The sequence below is a fragment of the Equus caballus genome, unplaced genomic scaffold (assembly GCF_041296265.1).
Source record: "Equus caballus isolate H_3958 breed thoroughbred unplaced genomic scaffold, TB-T2T haplotype2-0000437, whole genome shotgun sequence".
Classification (NCBI taxonomy): domain Eukaryota; kingdom Metazoa; phylum Chordata; class Mammalia; order Perissodactyla; family Equidae; genus Equus; species Equus caballus.
This window is the reverse complement of record NW_027222394.1, coordinates 2,220,757-2,238,472: the sequence shown is the minus strand read 5'-3', so window position 1 is coordinate 2,238,472 and position 17,716 is coordinate 2,220,757. Positions and strand designations below refer to the sequence as shown.

The window sequence follows — 17,716 nt, the reverse complement described above, 5'->3', positions numbered from 1 at the left end:
TTAAAGTCCCCTACTGTTGTATTGTTGTATATTTTCTCTCTTTAGGTCTGTTAATATTTGTTTTATTTATTTTGGTGTTCCTGTGTTGAGTGCATAAATATTTACAAATGTCATATCCTTTTGTTGGATTCACCCCTTTATTATTATGCAGTCATGCATTGCTTACTGACGGGATACATTCTGAGAAATATGTCAGTAGGCAATTTCATCATTGTGAGAACCTCATAGAGCATACTAAAGGGGAACAAAATTTGCCATCCCAAAATATGTCTCTTTAACGTGAGGATTGTTTTATTTATTTTTTATTTATTTATTTATTTTTTTTAAAGATTTTATTTTTTCCTTTTTCTCCCCAAAGCCCCCTGGTACATAGTTGTGTATTAATTCGTTGTGGGTTCTTCTAGTTGTGGCATGTGGGACGCTGCCTCAGCGTGGTCTGATGAGCAGTGCCATGTCCGCGCCCAGGATCCGAACTAATGAAACACTGAGCCGCCTGCAGCGGAGCGCGCGAACTTAACCACTCGGCCACGGGGCCAGCCCCACGTGAGGATTGTTTTAGGCTGACTATTTCTGAGAAAAAAAGACTTAGAAAGTTTGTCTTGTAACCTACCCCTTAACTTCCTAAAAGAATTCAGATTAAAAAAAGCTGTCTCAGGAAGCAAGCTATCACCTTAGCATAACATGAACTAGGTGATAGACAGGAAGGCACCTAGAAAAGCCTGATTTTTGGACTCCCTTCTGTGTTCTTCTGTTTCTGTGGCCAAACACTTGTTTTCTAAGCATTTGCTCCTTTTCACTTACCTGTGAATTGCCTTCTTTCCCTTTCAAGTCCCTGACTCTCTTCATCTCCAACATCTTATTTTGTCTTTACCTGAAGATGATATTTAAGTTGAAGGCTTTGTCTAGTTACTTGGTTTTATTGTGTTTCTCACATGTGTACATGTTATTAAACTTTTGTTTTTCTCCTGTTAATTTGTCTCGTGTCAATTTAATTTTTAGATCAGCCAGAAAAACCTAGAAGAGTAGAGGAAAATTTCTTCCTCTCTTACAGTACTTACACAAACCTCAATGGTATAGTGCCGGGGTCCCGCCCCGGCGGAGTCCAGGTTCCTGAGGGATGGATGGCGTCGGCGCGATGAGGGAGGGGGAAAATAAAGGGGACGTGAGACTTGGGTTGGTGTTAGCAAGTCTGACTTTACTGTGCACAAGTGTCGTTTATATATTTTTCAGGATTAGTACAGAAATAGTTTTACAGATATTCTCAGAGAGATAAGGAAGTAAGAAACGAGCACAAGAATATTTATTAGCATTCCATTCTATAGAGTATAAGGTTAATGATCGTCTTCTCTGCAATTAACTAGTGTTTGTTGTCTCTAAGCTAAAGGAGATAGGTACCTAGGCGTCTGTTGTAATTCATGGTAAAGTTAAATCAAAGAGAGAAGGTCCAGGCCTCCGGACAGGACAGCAGCCCCTCTGGTTACATCCTGGTGGAGCCATCCCTGCCTCCCTCAATCATTTACGCCATTAGTATAGATGGTTAATGGGAACAAAAGGCGACTCCAGGGTGTCTTATCCCCAGGGCTATCTGCATTCTCAGCGGGCAGTTAAACATCTTTACTTTTTCCGCGCCCTTTAGGGAGTGGAAGCATTCCTTTGTCTTTTAGATTGTAGAGCTAACGGTCCCTTAAGTACACTGCCGGAGAAAGTATCATATTGTTAGTAAAGTAAAGGGCTGAAAAGCTAAACTAAACTATATATCTTCAAGAATAAAAAAGAGAAATAAGTATACACATAACCTTGATAGAAAGCATGCATATAATTCAGAAAATATTGGGGGTGTTGGCCGGCCATCCTTCACCGAGGGGCATTCTTGCACCCCTCGGCCCTTCTACTCACCAATTATTTATTATTTATTGCTTTTAGGAGAAAACCTCTATAACATTTTAACAGAAAGCAGAAGGTCAAGAATAATATATAGATACTTCTTGATCAACCAATTAGCCAACAAACTTAGAAGGACGATGCATATGTATATTTAGACAAAGAACTGGAGGGAGAAGGAAACATTAACCAGATGGAGGCCATAAACCTAATTCGACATCTTATCTGGGCAGGATTCCTTTCTGATTGTCTCAAATGGGACTGTGTGCTCCTCCATTAATTAACTGAAAAATATCTTGAAAGTTACCTGCAGGTGGTCACATTCTCTTACTATATCTAATTTTCCCAGGAGGTAGTGCCTCCCAAGCAGCCACCCAAAGGAGTGAAAACTGGAGGTTAAGAAAGGAAAAGGAATGAAGGGCAATTAGAAGCAGCACAGGTTTCAGAACTATGTGAGGGGCTGGCCGGTTATTCTTCACCAAGGGGCGACCCTGCACCCCTCAGCGTTAATCGGCTGGACCCTGTCAAACAGCCGATCAAATGATGTAGCCACGGCTCCCAGCAGTATAGCCTGCTACACACCTAGACTATATGTTACTTTTCTTAAAGGATCACTGTTGTATACACAGTCTGTTGTTGACTGAAACGTTTTTATGTGGTGCATGACTATATAATGACCTTCTTTGTCTCTTATTACTCTCTTTGTCTCCAAGTCTCTTTGTATTAAAGTCTATTTTGTGTGATATACGTATAGCTATGCCAGGTTTTTTTTTGGTTTTCATTTGCATGGAATATCTTTTTCTGTCCCTTTACTTTCAGACTGTGTGTGTCCTTACCTCTGAAGTGAGTTTCTTATAGGCAGCATATAGATGGATCTTGTTTTTTCAGTCTATTTAGCCACTCCATATTTTTTGAGTGGAGAATTTAGTCCATTTACATTTAAAGTAATTATTAATAGGTGTGGACTTATTGCCATTTTGTTCATTTTTTTCTGACTGTTTTGTAATTCCTTTGTTTTTTCTTTTTTTCTTTCTTTGTGATTTGATGATTTTCTGTAATGGTGTGCTTAGGATTCCTTTTTCTTTATCTTTTGTGTATCTACTGTAGGTTTTTGCTTTGTGTTACCATGAGGCTTCTGTAAAACAACTTATAACATTCTAAGTTCTTAAAAACTTAAGTTTGAATGCATTCTAAAGATCTAAATTTTTACTGCCCTCCCAAGTTTTATGTTTTTGATGTCACAACTTATATCTTTTTATCTTGTGTATTTATTAACAAATCATTGTAGTTGTTATTTTTAGTACTTTTGTCTTTTAACCTTCATACTAGCTTTATAAGTGATTAACCCATCACCTACAACATTAGATTATTCTGAATTTTACTATATAGTTACCTTTACCAGTAAGATTTATAATTTTATATGTTTTCCTGTTACTGATTTAGGGCCCTTCGGTTTAGCTTAAAGTCCCTTTAACATTTCTTGTAAGGCCAGTCTAGTGATGATAAACTCTTTTAGCTTTTGGTTGTCTGGAAAACTTTTTATCTTTCCTTCTATTCTGAAGGACAGCTTTGCTGGATAGGGTATTCTTGACTAGCAGTTTTTTTCTTCCAGCACTTTGAATATGTTGTGCCACTCCCTTCTGGCCTGCAAAGTTTCTGCTTAAGATCTGCTAATAGTCTTATGAGGGTTTCCTTGGATGTAACAAGTTGTTTTTATCTTGCTGTTTTTAAGATTCTTTCCTTGTCTTTAACTTTTGATAACTTAATTATAATGTGTCTTGGTGAGGTCTCTTTGAGTTCATCTCATTTGGAACTCTCTGGGCTTCCTGGATCTGGATGTCTGTTTCTTTCCCCACGTTAGGGAATTTTCAGTCATAATTTCTCTAGATAAATTTTCTGCCCCTTTCTTCTTTTGGGACCCCTATAATACAAATATTAGTCCACTTGATGTTGTCAATAAGTTCCTTGTGCTATCTTCATTCTTTTTCATTCCTTTTTCTTTTTGCTCCTCTGATTGGGTAAATTCCACTACCCTGTCTTTTTGTTCACTGATCCTTTCTTTGGCTTCATCTAGTCTTCTTTTGTACCTTTCCATTGTATTTTTCAGCTCTGTGATTTATTTTTGGTGTTTTTCTTATACTTTCTACGCTATGTTCTCTTTGTTGAAATTCTCACTTTGTTCGTGTATTTTTCTCCTGACCTTGGTGAGCATCTTTATGATGGCTAATTTGAACTCTTTATCAGGTAAATCACTTATTTCATGAAGGTCTTTTTCTGAGGCTTTATCTTGTTCTTTCATATGGAATGTCATCTTCTGTTTCTTTATTTTCCTTGATTCTCTGTGTTGGTTTCCATGCATTCTGTAAAACAGCCACCTCTCTAGTCTTGAAGAAGTGGCCTCGTGCAGGAGATGAACCTTATGTTTCAACCCTGCTGTAGCTCTTGGTTGTCTCTCAAACCTTTGTGCTTGTTCAAGCAGTCTACTTTATTTTTAGTGGCTCCCAGTATTTGAGGGTGTGCAAAAACCTGCCACTGTCCCAATAGGGAAGATCTCAGTCAACATCTAGATTCAGTCTAATTGGAAACTGGACCCTGATGCAGCAGCTTTTGAAGTATGTAAATATACCTCATTCATGGGAAGACTTTGACATGAGCATTTCTGTGTGCTCGTCTGCACTGAGCCCTGGTGTGATAGCCATATAAGAACTGTTTGTTTGCTGACATCCTGTTGAATCTATGAACACAAGCCCTGCTGGCCACCAGAGCCAGGCTATCAAGGGATGTGTCTTTTGGGCAGCTGACACAGAAACCCTGGTGCTAGATATGTGCACAATCTCCTTTCTTGGAGACATTAGCAACCTAGGGTGGGACAGATGGAGAGTGTGAAGATGGTAACCACTGGGCTTCCTGGTCTCTGGAGAGGATTGCAATTAGCCCCTAGGTCTGTGCTTAGTTAGAAGCTTGTCCCTCAGGCCACAGGTATGAAGATAAGCTAATAGGCTTCTTTCACAGAAAGACTGGCATTTCAGTCTGCTGCCTCACTGCTGCGCCCTGGACCGGTAGCTGGTTAGGAACTCTTTCTTTGTTCATTATAGTCCTGTGGGACCTGTGAACGTAAACTGTAGGGGAGGAAAACAATTCCTCTACCCTCTGGGTCCTTCTGGCTGGTCTAAGAATTAAATTGACATGAGACAGAATAAGAGGAGAAAATCAAAGTTTGATAACATATGTACATGGGAGAAACCCAGGAAAATCTTGCTGGAGTGGCTGAAATTGCCACCTGAATACCATCTTCAGCTAAAGATAAAGGAGGATATTGGGGGTAGTGGTTTGGGACTTCAAAGGAGAGGAAGGCAATTTACATGACGATGGAAATGGAAATGTTTGATAAACAAGTGTTTGCTGGGCCATCTGTAGACAATGGGAACTGAAAGAGATCTTTTGATAAAATGGCCCTTGCTAGATGTCTTTCTGTCTACCACACCTAGAATTATCTATGGTGATATCTCCTTCCTGGGACAGGCCCTTCTATCTTAAATTCTTTCAGGCAGTTAGGGGGAAGGTCTGAATTTCTTTCAAAGAGTGAAAGACTCTTTTGTCCTTAAAATAATCAAGGCAAAGAGACACATTTTGGGGTGGCAAATTCTTTTTTTTTTTTTTTCTGGGAAAGATTTGCCCTGAGCTAACATCTATTGCCAATCTTCCTCTCTCTTTCATTTTTTTTCCCCTCCCCAAAGCCTCAGTGCATGGTTGTATATTCTAGTTGTAAGTCTTAGTTCTTCTATGTGGTCTGCCACCACAGCATGGCTGCTGACAGACGAGTCATGTGGTTCCATGCCCGGGAACCAAACCCAGGCCACCAAAGTGGAACACACCGAACTTCAACCACTAGGCCATCAGGGCTGGCTCAGATGGCCAATTCTGATCCCCTTCAAAGCCTTGCTGGCTAGCAGAGCCAGCTGATCAAGGGGCATCCCATGGGTGGCAGCTGCGAAAACTGGGCCTCCAGACAATGTGCACAAGCTCTTTTCTGGGAGATACTGGTGACTTGGAGCAAGGCAGAGTTGGACTGTGAAGATGGTGCCCGCTGGGCTCTATGGTCTTTGGAGAATATTTCAGTAGGCCTGTAGATGTGTGTTAAATTAGAAGCCTGCTCCTTAGGCCAAAGATTTAAGATAAGCAAATAGGCTTCTCTCACAGAAGGATTGGGGTGCGATTCAATCTACTGTCTCTTTGCTTTGCCCTGGAGGGTAGCCAGTTAGGAACTCTTTCTCCATTTGTTACAGTCCTGTGGGACCCTCCAATGTAAGCTCCATTCTGCAAGGTACTGGTGACCATGAGCGAGGCAGCGGGAGAGTGGAAAGATGGTACCCAGCCTCCGAGTTCACTGGAGAGGATTACAGTCAGCCCTTAGATGTGAATTTAATTAGAAGCCTGACTCTTAGTTTGCAGCTATGAGGATAAGCTAATAGGCTTGTTTCACAGAAAGACTGGATAGTCAGTGAGCTGCCTCTGCTCTAGGCCCTGGGGTGCAGCATGGTGAGCCTGTGCGAGCCCTTTAGGAACTGTTTTTCAGTTCCGTGTAGCCTTGTGGGTCTCATGGACACAAGCCCTGTTGGCTTTCACAACTTGACGTTTTGGGGGCTTATCTCTTTGGTGAAGGTCTTAAAAGTTCAAGTACCAGATATGAGGGTCAAGCCATTCACTCCTTGGGGAGAAGCTCAGAGTTGTGGGTTCCCTCCTGGTTGTGGATCACCATGCCCAGGGTGGGGTTATGGTAAGATTGTGTCTCGGCCTCTCCTACCCATTTGACTGTGGGTTTTTTCTCATTCCCCTGATGTATAGGAGTCTCTGAGCTTGTTTTGGGGTTTCTTTCAGAGGAAATTGTTCTGTATGTAGCTGTAGATTTGGTGTGTCTGTGGGAGGAGGTGAGTTCAGGATCCTCCTACATTGCCATCTTGAACTGGAACTTATTTAATTTTAAAGTAGTAGAGGAATAAGATTTAAATTATGGTTGTTACCAATGGGAAGGTAATCACTAGAGAAATAAAGACACGTAGAAGATATTCAGAATTCAAGGGAGTGGGGATGTCACACTAGGAAACCTGATCAAGATGGGAAAGAATGAAATAACGTTTAGATAAATGGGAAAGGTAAAATGTAAGGAATGAAACCTGCTTAGCAATTAATATGTGAAATATAAAGAGGTTGATTTTTCTTAACAAGATTCAAAGAATATCAAATTGAGAAGAAAAAATAATCTTTATAGTTTTTCAAGAAACATGTAGAACATAATAATAGAGGTTAAAAATAAAAAGATGGCAAGATATATATAAATAAAATATATATTATTGAAACAAGGAGAGTAAAAATTCAATGAAAAGCCCATTCAGAAAGGAGAAGAAGAGGTGATACAGAGTTACTGATCCATACCGATCATGAAATCCTGCTGGGCAGACATTGTGTGAAAATCTTGCTATCCTAGAGGATGGGGAAATTCCTTAAATAATTTAGTTTCTTCTCTTTGGGACCATTTTATTTGTCTGTTATCCTCTATCAACAGATCTGAAGTGGATATTGGAGTGTTTGCCTGTCTTGGGGGTCTATATAGCTTTCTCAGCTTGTGTCTTACTGGTGCAGGTTTGGGGCTTGAATATTCTAAGAGTTGAATGTACAAGGCTTTTTAAATGATTAAATAGTGAGGTTAGAAAAGAGGCTTTGCTCGACAAAGTTATTCAGGGCTCCAAGCTGGTAGGGACTCTGGTATCTTCAACTGGTAGGTTTCCAACTTGTTGATACTGGATATAGCGGAAGGGAAAAGGAAGTGGAGGATTGTGGAGAAAATTTTTATGGGCCAGCACTGGCAGTGGTGTACACCACTTTGCCCATGACCAGAACTTAAATCACGTGTCCAAACCAACTCCAAGGGAGGGTAGGAAATGTGTTTTAGCTGTATGCTTAAAAGGAAAGGGAAACATGTTTGGTGAACAACTAGATGGTTTCTCCTTTATGCTACCTATCTGTCTATCAAAAACTGTATATCCCACCAACAGAGAATATATGTGTTCTATAAGTCCCTACTATATTTGCAAACCTAATTCATGTAGTAAGCCACAAAGAAAGTCTAAGAGATTTATCTAAGGAGAGATTCATAGCCATATTCTCTAATAAAAAATTCATTAAATTAGAACTAAAGAAGAGGAAAAGAAGTTGCTTAACCTCCCTTATCTTCTTGAAAATTAAGAAACACTCTGGTTTTGAAAAAGAAAAAAAGAAAAGGAAATGAAAATAAATTACAAATTACATAGAAATTGATGAAAACCAAAACCAATGGTGTGTTCTGTAGAAAATTGATACCTCTAAGAGCTTTTACTATTTAAAAAACCTGAAAATAAATGAACTGATATCCAACTTAACAAATTAGAAAAAGAAAAACAGAATAAATCTCCAAATTGCTTTAGTATCTTTTCCTTTTTTCAGCTGCATTTGTTATGATTACCTGAATCCTTTCTTTTTTGTCAATTCATTTATTATCAAGTGTCTCTTCTGTTGCTTGCTGTTTCTAAATGAATTTCAATTTTGTTTTGTTTTATTGTTTGTCATAGGCAAATTTTTCTTTGGGAGTTTAAAATTATCTTTGTGGAATTAAAGTAATATGAAGGAAGAGTACTGTAAAATGATTTGTTGGGGTGAAAAGGGAGCTATAAGTGGATATTATTGTGTATACTTAGGAGTTCTTAAATTTTATTTTTCTTTTAGATTCTGATGGAAAAAGGAGGAATGTGTTCTTTAAAAGGCAGGCCAACCTCTACTATGAAAGTCTGTCAGTATAAGTGAATTTTTTTCTTTAAAAAAAACTAACATTTAAGTGGAAATTGTTTTAAGTGCTTTTTTTTTAGGTTTTTGCCGGCAAATATGTTTCCTAGATATCTTAGAATGTACTAGTAATGCAATTGTCTTCAAAACTACTTTTATCTTTTATAAAATGTGTTATACATGATGAATATATGTAACATATATGTACATTTTAGCGAATAGTAGTAAAATAGATACCCTTGTACTCACTTTGTAGCTTAAGAAATAATACGTAATCAGTACATTTGAAGATCTTCTCAATTGCATTTCCTATCCTGCCCCCTAGAGGTAACTATTATCCTGAATTTGTTTTTATGGTATCACACATAGACTTTTACATTGCTTGGTTTTGAACTGTTCACAGATTGAGGCAAATGCTATATATTTTGCTGCAACTTGCTTTTCTTTGTTCACCCACTCTGATATTTGTGACTCTAATATACTTGATTATTTATTTACTGCTATGCAACCTTCTGTTGTGTGGATGTACCTCAATTTATACATTTTCTGGCATTGGTTATTTAGATTGTTTTGAATATTTTGCTATAATAAACAATGCTACTTGGACAATTCTTGACATTTCTCCTGGCACACATGTATAAAAAATTTCTCTTGAATATGAGTCAAGGAGTAGAATTGGCTAGTTCAAATGTTATGCGCATCTTCATCTATTCTAGGTAATACAAAATTGTTTTATAAAGTAGTTGTGCCAGGTTAAACTCCCACTTGCAGGAGCTAAGACTCTTAGTTGTTCCATATTCTCACTAACACTGGATCAGCTTTTTATCATTGTTGGAATCTGGTATTTCATTGTAATTTTAATTTATATTTCCCATTATTAATTAGGTTGATTTGCCACCCCTGTTTATCTGTGAAATACCTTTCATGTCTATTGGTCATATTTCTTTTAGAAAGTTTGGCTTTCCTTATAGGATATATCTTTTCCATATGTAGATATATATGTATATATCCTATATATCTTTCATATATATATACTAGATTCTAATTGCTTGTAGGCTGTGTGTAGCAAATACTTCATATTTGAGTGGTCATTTTAGTCTATACTGTCTTTTTATGAAAAATAGTTTGTGGTACTTTTTAGATATTCTGTGATGGAATGATTCTTTCGGATATCTACTTTGCTAGGATACCTAGAAATCTTTATCAACTTTTTTCTTTTGGATTTAATTTAAATTTTTGAAGTGTAAACCAGTAGTCTGGTTTCTATCCTATCTTGTCTGCCCTGTTTCCTTTTGCCTCATATGAGTAACTTTTTTATTGGTTTATGGTTTATCGTTTTACTATGTTTTGTTGTGTTCTGTTTTTCTTCAAAATAAAGCCTAAGAATATATAAACACACATATTCACATGGGTCTTAGTTCTCCACTTTTCTCACTTAAATGTAGTATAGGATATTTTGTATAATATAGGATATTTTATAGATGAATTAAATGGATTCATTTATTAGTAAGTTTCTTATAGATTTCTCCATCTTAGTACTAGACATTTCTTCATCCCTTATTTATGACAATTTTGGTAATCTATTATGTGGATGGGCTATAGTTTATTCAGTCATGCCCTGTTGGTGGACATTTGGCTTGTTTCCAGTATTGCGTTCTTATAAACAATGCTTGGTGAACAACTTTGTGTATATGTTTCTTAATTGTGGAGGTACATTTTCAGGATAATTTCTAGGAGTAGGATTGCTGTGTCAAAGGGGGGATACATTGTTTTTTTGTGTAGTTATTATTGCCAAAATTCAATTTTGATAGATATTACCAAATTGCCTGTTGCATCATTTGGCAATCTCACCAGAAATGTGCCTTTTTATTCCACAGCCTCACCAATAGGGATTGTGTTCAAACTTGGGAATTTTTGTGAGTTTTATAAAAATAGATAGGTAGACAGACGGATAGATGGCAGTTTAAGTTTGCTTTTCTTTTTCTATAAGTGAAGTTGAGCGTCTTTTAAAAATATTTAATGTCTGTTTTCATTTCTTTTTCTTTAAAGTCTCCATTCATGTCTTTTGACCAATTGAATTTTTGGTATTTTTTTTCTTGATATTTAAGAACTCTTTATATATTAAAGAGATTTAGGTCTTTGTGATATGTCACAAATATTTCCTCCTAGTTTATTATTGGTTTTTGATTTGTTTTGACTTTGCTTATGATATCTCCTGCTTTGCCAAAGGATTAATGTATTTTTTTATGTGGTTGATTTTATTCATCTTTTCTTTTATACTTCTGGATTTGATTAGAAAGACTCTACACTCCCAGGTTAAATGAATTCACTTAATGTTTTCTTCTAGTGTTAGTATGATTTTATATTTTTACGCTTAAATCTTTAATCCGTTTAGAGTTTATTGTGATTAAAGGTGTGAGATGTGCATTGATTCAGGTTTTTAAAATGCGTCTTTTCCCTAGGCATTTGTGATATCACCTTTTTTATGTACTAACTTTTCATATGTGCTGGGCTTTCTTTACTGTTCTACTGGTCTTTCCTAATCTTTGTGTGCTAATACTGTACTATTTTTATGGTAAGTGCTTTATAGTATGCTTAATTTCTAAAACAGTTACACCTCCCTTTGTACTTTTTAAAGAATTTTTCTGGCTAATTTTGATTATTTTTTATATAAACTTTAAAATCTACTTGTGTAGCTCCAAAGAAATATTTTAGTTTTATCAGGAAAATGCTAAGTGTATATATTGATTTAGTGTGCATTATCATACTAATGATGTTGAGTAGACCTATCTAAGAACAAGGGATGTCTTTTTGTTAATTCAGCCTAATTTTGTATCTTTAATAGTTGTTTAGAACACCTTTAAGCACTTTAAGGTTTTCCTCAAGTAGATTCTGCATGTCTCTTGTTAGATTTGGTGGTAGGTACTTTTTGTTGTTTTTGTTGCTACTTTCGTGTGAATGCACGTCCCTCTTGGTCTACAGTATTTATGCATTGTGAGGAGTCATGACCTACTTCTCAGGCCTATTTTTAAACTTTACTTGCTATCATAAGAGAACACATTAAGCACATAATGAAAGAATATCGGACTGGATGCTTTGAGTTGATTTTTTAAATACAGCTTTTATTGTACAAGGAAGCTTCGTTTATTAGATTAGCAAATATCTGGTGCTTTTGGACTTAATAAATTGCCTTATTCCTCCTTCTTGTAGGTTGACACTTTAAATTATTATTTAAATTATTTGTTCATAAAACATTGTTCATATATTAGAAAAAATCAATTGAATTTTCTCTGTTCTCCTTTCTTGCCTTATGTACCCTTATTTTACTTGTAGATGAAAAACTTTTAAGTGTAGAATAAACCCGTAATACTCTGTCAGAAATCCAAGATGCGGAGTTTCTCAAGTTTTAACTAGTTTTGGCACACTTTTAAAATGCTCTGCAGTATGTTAGCTAAACTTATTTTACCAGCTGATATCTGCTGCCTGTGTATATAATTAGTAGAGTATTAATAAATACCATTCTTCATGAGTTAAATGTTCGTTTTCAGATCTTGAGTCTTCACAGAGTAGTTGGTCTACCAGTTACTCTCCAAGGCCCACAGATAGTTGTTTCAGTTCTAGTTCAGAGATGGTAAGGTATGCTTTTCGTTTTTTTGCTTATTAATATATGCTATACTAGTTTAGAATTCTTTGTATATCTCATAGTGTACCTTTACATTCTGAAACAAATAGTTGAGACAATAACTAGTGGAAATATAAATGTAAACGAAAAATGAAAAATATTAAAAATGTAAGAACGTAAACAGAAATATAAAATTAAAGTATAAATGAATGTGTTCATTATTATTGACAAAAGCCAATCTTATCAGGATATGTGTGTGTGTATATGATAAAGTTGTGTTTCTTTTAAAAGAGTTTTTAAAAGAACCCACTCATAAGAATTGAAACCCTAAAACAACCAAAAATACATAGAAAAAAGAAAACCTTAAGGCTTATATGAAGAAAACACTAAAGTGTTACTGAAGACTGTCGTCTGAATAATTGGAATGACATGCTATGTTCTGAGTGGGAATGCTGCATTTCTCAGAAATCACATTTAATGGAATTCTCCTCCATCAATTCTTCCGTATTCATTTCGTCCACCTTTTGTCTCTCACTTTCCATCTGAACTGCTCTTGCTAAGGAAGGACCCCAGTGATTTCTATTTTGTCAAATTCGTTGGACACTAAAGTTTTTATTTTACAAGAACTTTTAGTAATATTAATAGAAATTATGTTCTTTTTTTTGAAACATTTTCTTCTCTTTGCTTTTATGATAACACACTCTTTTGGTTTTTTCATACCTCTTTGAGTGCTACTTTATGCCTTTGTCTACTTCTTTTCCACCCTTCCTCCTATATAAATGTCATAGTGTTTATGGTTTGCTGCAGGATCCTTTTCTTCTCTTAACCTACATTCCAAACTCTAGATGATGTTATGTGCTCCAATGACTTATATACTGTCTAGTTGATGACAGTTCTCAGCTTTATGACTTTAGCCCAGATCCTTATTTAGATGTCCAGTTTCCTAGCGGATACCTCTTCTTGGATGTTTCACAAAAATCTCCTTATTTTTATTCCTCAAACTGAATTCCCCTGTTCTTCTCCCCAAGTCAGTTTTATTGATATTTCCTATATTAGTGATACCTTTTTGTCCACTCAGTTGCTCACTCTAGAAACTTAGTAATTAACTGTCATTTCTTTCTGCCTCATCTGCCTTCCTTAACCCCATTCATTCCATCACTTCATTCAGTCAATTGTACTTCCGAAATACTTGGCATATTTATCTACTTCCTCAACTTCTGGTGTCAATACCCTAGTTAAGGTACCATCATCTTGTTCTTGAACTATTGTGGTTGTTTCCTAAGAGATCTATTTTCCACTCTTGTTCCACTTTTTCTCCAGTTAGCAGTCATCGTGATCTTTTGAAAACTTAAATCGAATCATGTTATTCCTATGAGTGGATTTCTATTTTACTTTAGAGTCTGGCTACATCTTCAACTTCTGGTGTTCTCCCTCTCTCACCACACTCCACACGTACGACATTTCACTTTCCTTAGTTTATCAGTCTCTCTTCTGCTTCAGGGCATTTATTTATATATCCTGTTTCCTCTGCCTTGCTGTTACTCATCCTTTAGGTCTTAGCGTAAATATGTCGCTGCTTCTGAAAGCCCCTCTTTGGTTCCTCAATCTAAATTAGGCCCCTCAATTATCCTCTCAAGGTCCTTCATGCTTGTTTTTCATAGTGCTTTTCTCATTCTGTCATTACATATGCACGCGTGTGATTATTTGGTTAATGCCACTTCCACCAATGAGAACGTGTGCTTTAAGAGGGCAGCAACTGTGTCTGCTTCACTTGCATTGCAGATGCTAAAAAATACTTGTTTCTTGAATAAACAAATGTATTGAGCTTGTTTTCTCTAATTTGTGTGCAGCCAGTCTTAATGCTGTTTCTTGGGCTTACTTTTCCTATTTCAGTGCCAAACAACTGAGACGTATACCTCATTTTGGTTTTTAATGTTAACTCTGCCTCTTTTTTTTTTTTTTTTTTTTAGCTTGGCTAATCAGTACTTTTATATAAGATTTTCACTAAAAGAATATTTTGGTTAGTGCAGTAATTAAGAGATAAATTTTTTGTGAAGTTGAAAAATTCAAGCTAGTAAATTGAAATATAAACCTATTAAAAGTACTTAAAATTTGACTTTTTATGTAGCAGTTGTGATATTTATTGCTGTTTAATTTTCCTTTTGTCTATTTGATTTTCTGTTAGCCGATACTCTCCTTAAGTTGTTTCTTTTATGAGACTGGGCCCATAAAAGATACAATATAGATATTTTTTGACTAAAGTCAATGAGTGAATAGTTGAACAAGTTATATGTGTCAACTGTTTCTTTCGAAGTTATTACTTCTACTCCATTCTTTTTAAGTGGTTGAAGAGTGTGGTGTATATCGTTTCCTCTGTGTGAAAGGGTAGGGGGATGATGTAGCCTGTGATTATAGAGACTGATAAGAGACAAAATTCCCCTTCTCTTTTTTAGCTCTTTTGCTTTCTTTCCTTTTTTTTTTTTTTGGTGAGGAAGATTCTCTCTGAGCTAACATCGGTTGTTAATCTTCCTCTTTGGTTTTTTTTTTTTTTTTTTTTGCTGAGGAAGATTAGCCCTGAGCTAACATCTGTGCCGATCTTCCTCTATTTTGTATATGGGTTGCCAAGACAGTATGGCTTGGCAGTAGTGTAGGTCCATGGGATCTGAACCCATGAACCTGGGCTGCTGAAGTGGAGCCCGCCTGACTTAACCACTACACTACAGGGCCGACCCTTTCTTTTGAATTTGTAATACAAGGATTGTCATTATCATTATTGTTCTTGTTATTTAAAAAATCCATAACCTCCATGATTTTTAAAAATCAAAAGTCCAGGTTGACTTGCCACCTGCCAAAGTCTCTTCTGTATTTTGAAATTTTCCATGATGTGAATTTAAGAATGTCTGCTTTGAAGTCATTGAATGATTTTTTAAAATTAAAGCATCATTTACAGCAAAATTACTAAATTTCTTTTAGCTGTCTGAAGATGAAGATCAAATATTGCAGCAAATTGAAGATTCAAATAGGAGATCCATCAAAACCAAAGAAACAACTAACAGTTTTTATTTAGAAAGGATGGCAAAACTTCCACATGATAGGATTGCTAAAAACAATGCCAGAATTCATAAACAAAATGAGAATTTTCACCAGTTCTCACTTAAAGATAAGACAGATCAGTTTCCACAGTCTCAGTGTGATTCAGCACACATTGTGCAAAACAAAAGCAGTAATTGCACTGTACAAGTTGCAAGATGTGATGCATGGGTACAAACTGAGAGTGAACCTGTAATGAAAGAAAAGTTAGATGCTGCCATACAGTGTGATATAATTTCAAAATGTAAATGTATAAGTGATGTGTCTTCTCTTTGTAATGTTGAAAGGTGCAGTGAAAATATTAAGGCAGATAGCACTGGAGGGCAGGAAATCCTTAAGAACAACTAATATGCTAAGATCTCAGCCTGAGATTTAGCATTTCACTTAATGTTCAGAATTTCATTAACATAATAAGGAATGAGAAAATGCAGCTAAGCACAAGGTGGAAGTAGTCACAAGATATATTTATGGTTTATTTTTAAACATTTTAATATTATTAATTTATCCATTTGCTTTGCATAGATATTTCTTTAGTATCTTCAAGTTTTTAGAAAATAATATATATGTAAGTTTACTATCATTCTTATGGTGATTATTCATTATATTATGATATGCTGCTGTTTGTGGATTAAAAATATGTTTACTTGCTTTCTTGTCACATTTATTGTTAGATTTGGTGCATTTGCATGTTTTAGTCAAAATGTTCTCTTCCAAGATTTTAAGACACAAAATAATACTAAATATCAAATATGTTTTCTAACCTCATTATAAGATTTTCTTAGCTACTTACATGTAAATGAGTAAGGCACAGTGTAGTAGAGAATTTAAACATGCCCAAAAAGAAATCTGGCCTGAACTCTTGGCTTTTGGGAGGTAATTGCTAAGCCCTGGGATATCATGCCTGACAGAAATGTTTTTGTTTGCGGGGGGACCTTGGGCCAAGCCAGATAGTAACAGTGTGATTTAGGATGGTACTTAGAGTCAAGCGGTATCAGCTTGACTTCTTAAGGAGCTAGAAAATGAGATCAGCCATGTGGGCAATCAGCCATGGGACTGTTACGGAGCCTCAATAAACGCTTTGGACACCAAGGCTCAGATGAGCTTCCTTGTTTGGCAGTACTCTGTGGGTGTTGTCACACATTGATACCATGAAAATAACACTGTCCATAGAAGAGGCCAACTGGAAGCTCCACACTTATTCCTTTCCTAGGCTCTGTCCTATGTGTTTCTAACCTAGGCTGATTTTAATCTATATCCGTTCCCCGTCATAAACTGTAACTGTGAGTACAACAGCTTTCAGTGAGTGCTTCCAGCAAATTATCAAATCTGAGTGTGCGCTTGAAACCACTGAAGTAAGGATAGTTTTGTGGACTGTTCCCTAACTTTGCAGTTGCTAACTCTTTAGATGCTTTAAGGAGATAAATATATTTAGGAAGGAAAGTGAGTATAGATTTACAAAATAAAAAAGACATAGAATAAGTTATAACATACTTCTCAAAATACAATACTGGTTTAGGTTTTCTCTTGGTGAAACCATTTAATAAAAAAAATAATTGAAGTAAATAAACATAGCTTGCTTTTCATATTTGCAATTTAAGGTTTATAAAACAAAGTAAATCTTAGCTAAGGTTTATCCAAATGAAACAAATGGAAAACTTAATAATAATTACGCACACATTTGTAATGTAAACTGCCAATCACAGTGACTTCAAATAAGATACTGTGCATTCAGTAATGGCAGATGTATACAATACCGATCTGGAGTTGGTGTTTAACAGAGTTGTAAAAGTGCATTGTTTTGGTCAGCATCAACTACTCTAGGAGGTTGCCATCTGAAATAATATGAGGTTATCTTTAGTGGGAGCCTCATGTAATTTACTTTTATACCACTTATCATTGTAATTTATTTGTGTAATTTCTTGCTTAATGTGTATTTTCCCCATGACACTATACATAGCAGTGTAGCAAATGGTGTCAATGATCTGCTCACATTTCCTTGGCATTTTCCATGTCAACACATGCCAAACTGATTTCAGCTGCCAGCACATGTGACTCATTTCCTGAGGGGTTTCTCTTGGCTGCAGACACCTGCTCTGCCAATGTGCAGTCAGGCAGGAAGTACCAGGGAATTAATGCTGTTTGAGAGCAGCCTTTTAAAACAATGACTGTTGGGAGTTGTTGGATAAATACCCCAGTTTCCTTGCCTCTTGGGCAAGATAACTCCCTCAGAAGTGTGTTCTATACTACTGCTTACTCAAAGTGTGATCCACTGACCTGTAGCATTAACATCACTACTGCCTGGGAGTT

General features: G+C 36.2%; 1 protein-coding gene across 1 annotated transcript in view; it reads left to right on the top strand.

The window, feature by feature from the left end:
• Positions 1–16,953, top strand: part of LOC138922989 (regulator of DNA class I crossover intermediates 1-like) — a 75,465-nt gene extending 58,512 nt beyond the window's left edge. Inside the window, 3 exon segments of the mRNA XM_070259479.1 lie at positions 8,641–8,704; positions 12,246–12,328; positions 15,293–16,953. Of these exon segments, the coding sequence (XP_070115580.1) occupies positions 8,641–8,704; positions 12,246–12,328; positions 15,293–15,757 (612 nt within the window). The 3' untranslated portion in view covers positions 15,758–16,953.
• Positions 16,954–17,716: the final 763 nt, after the last annotated feature.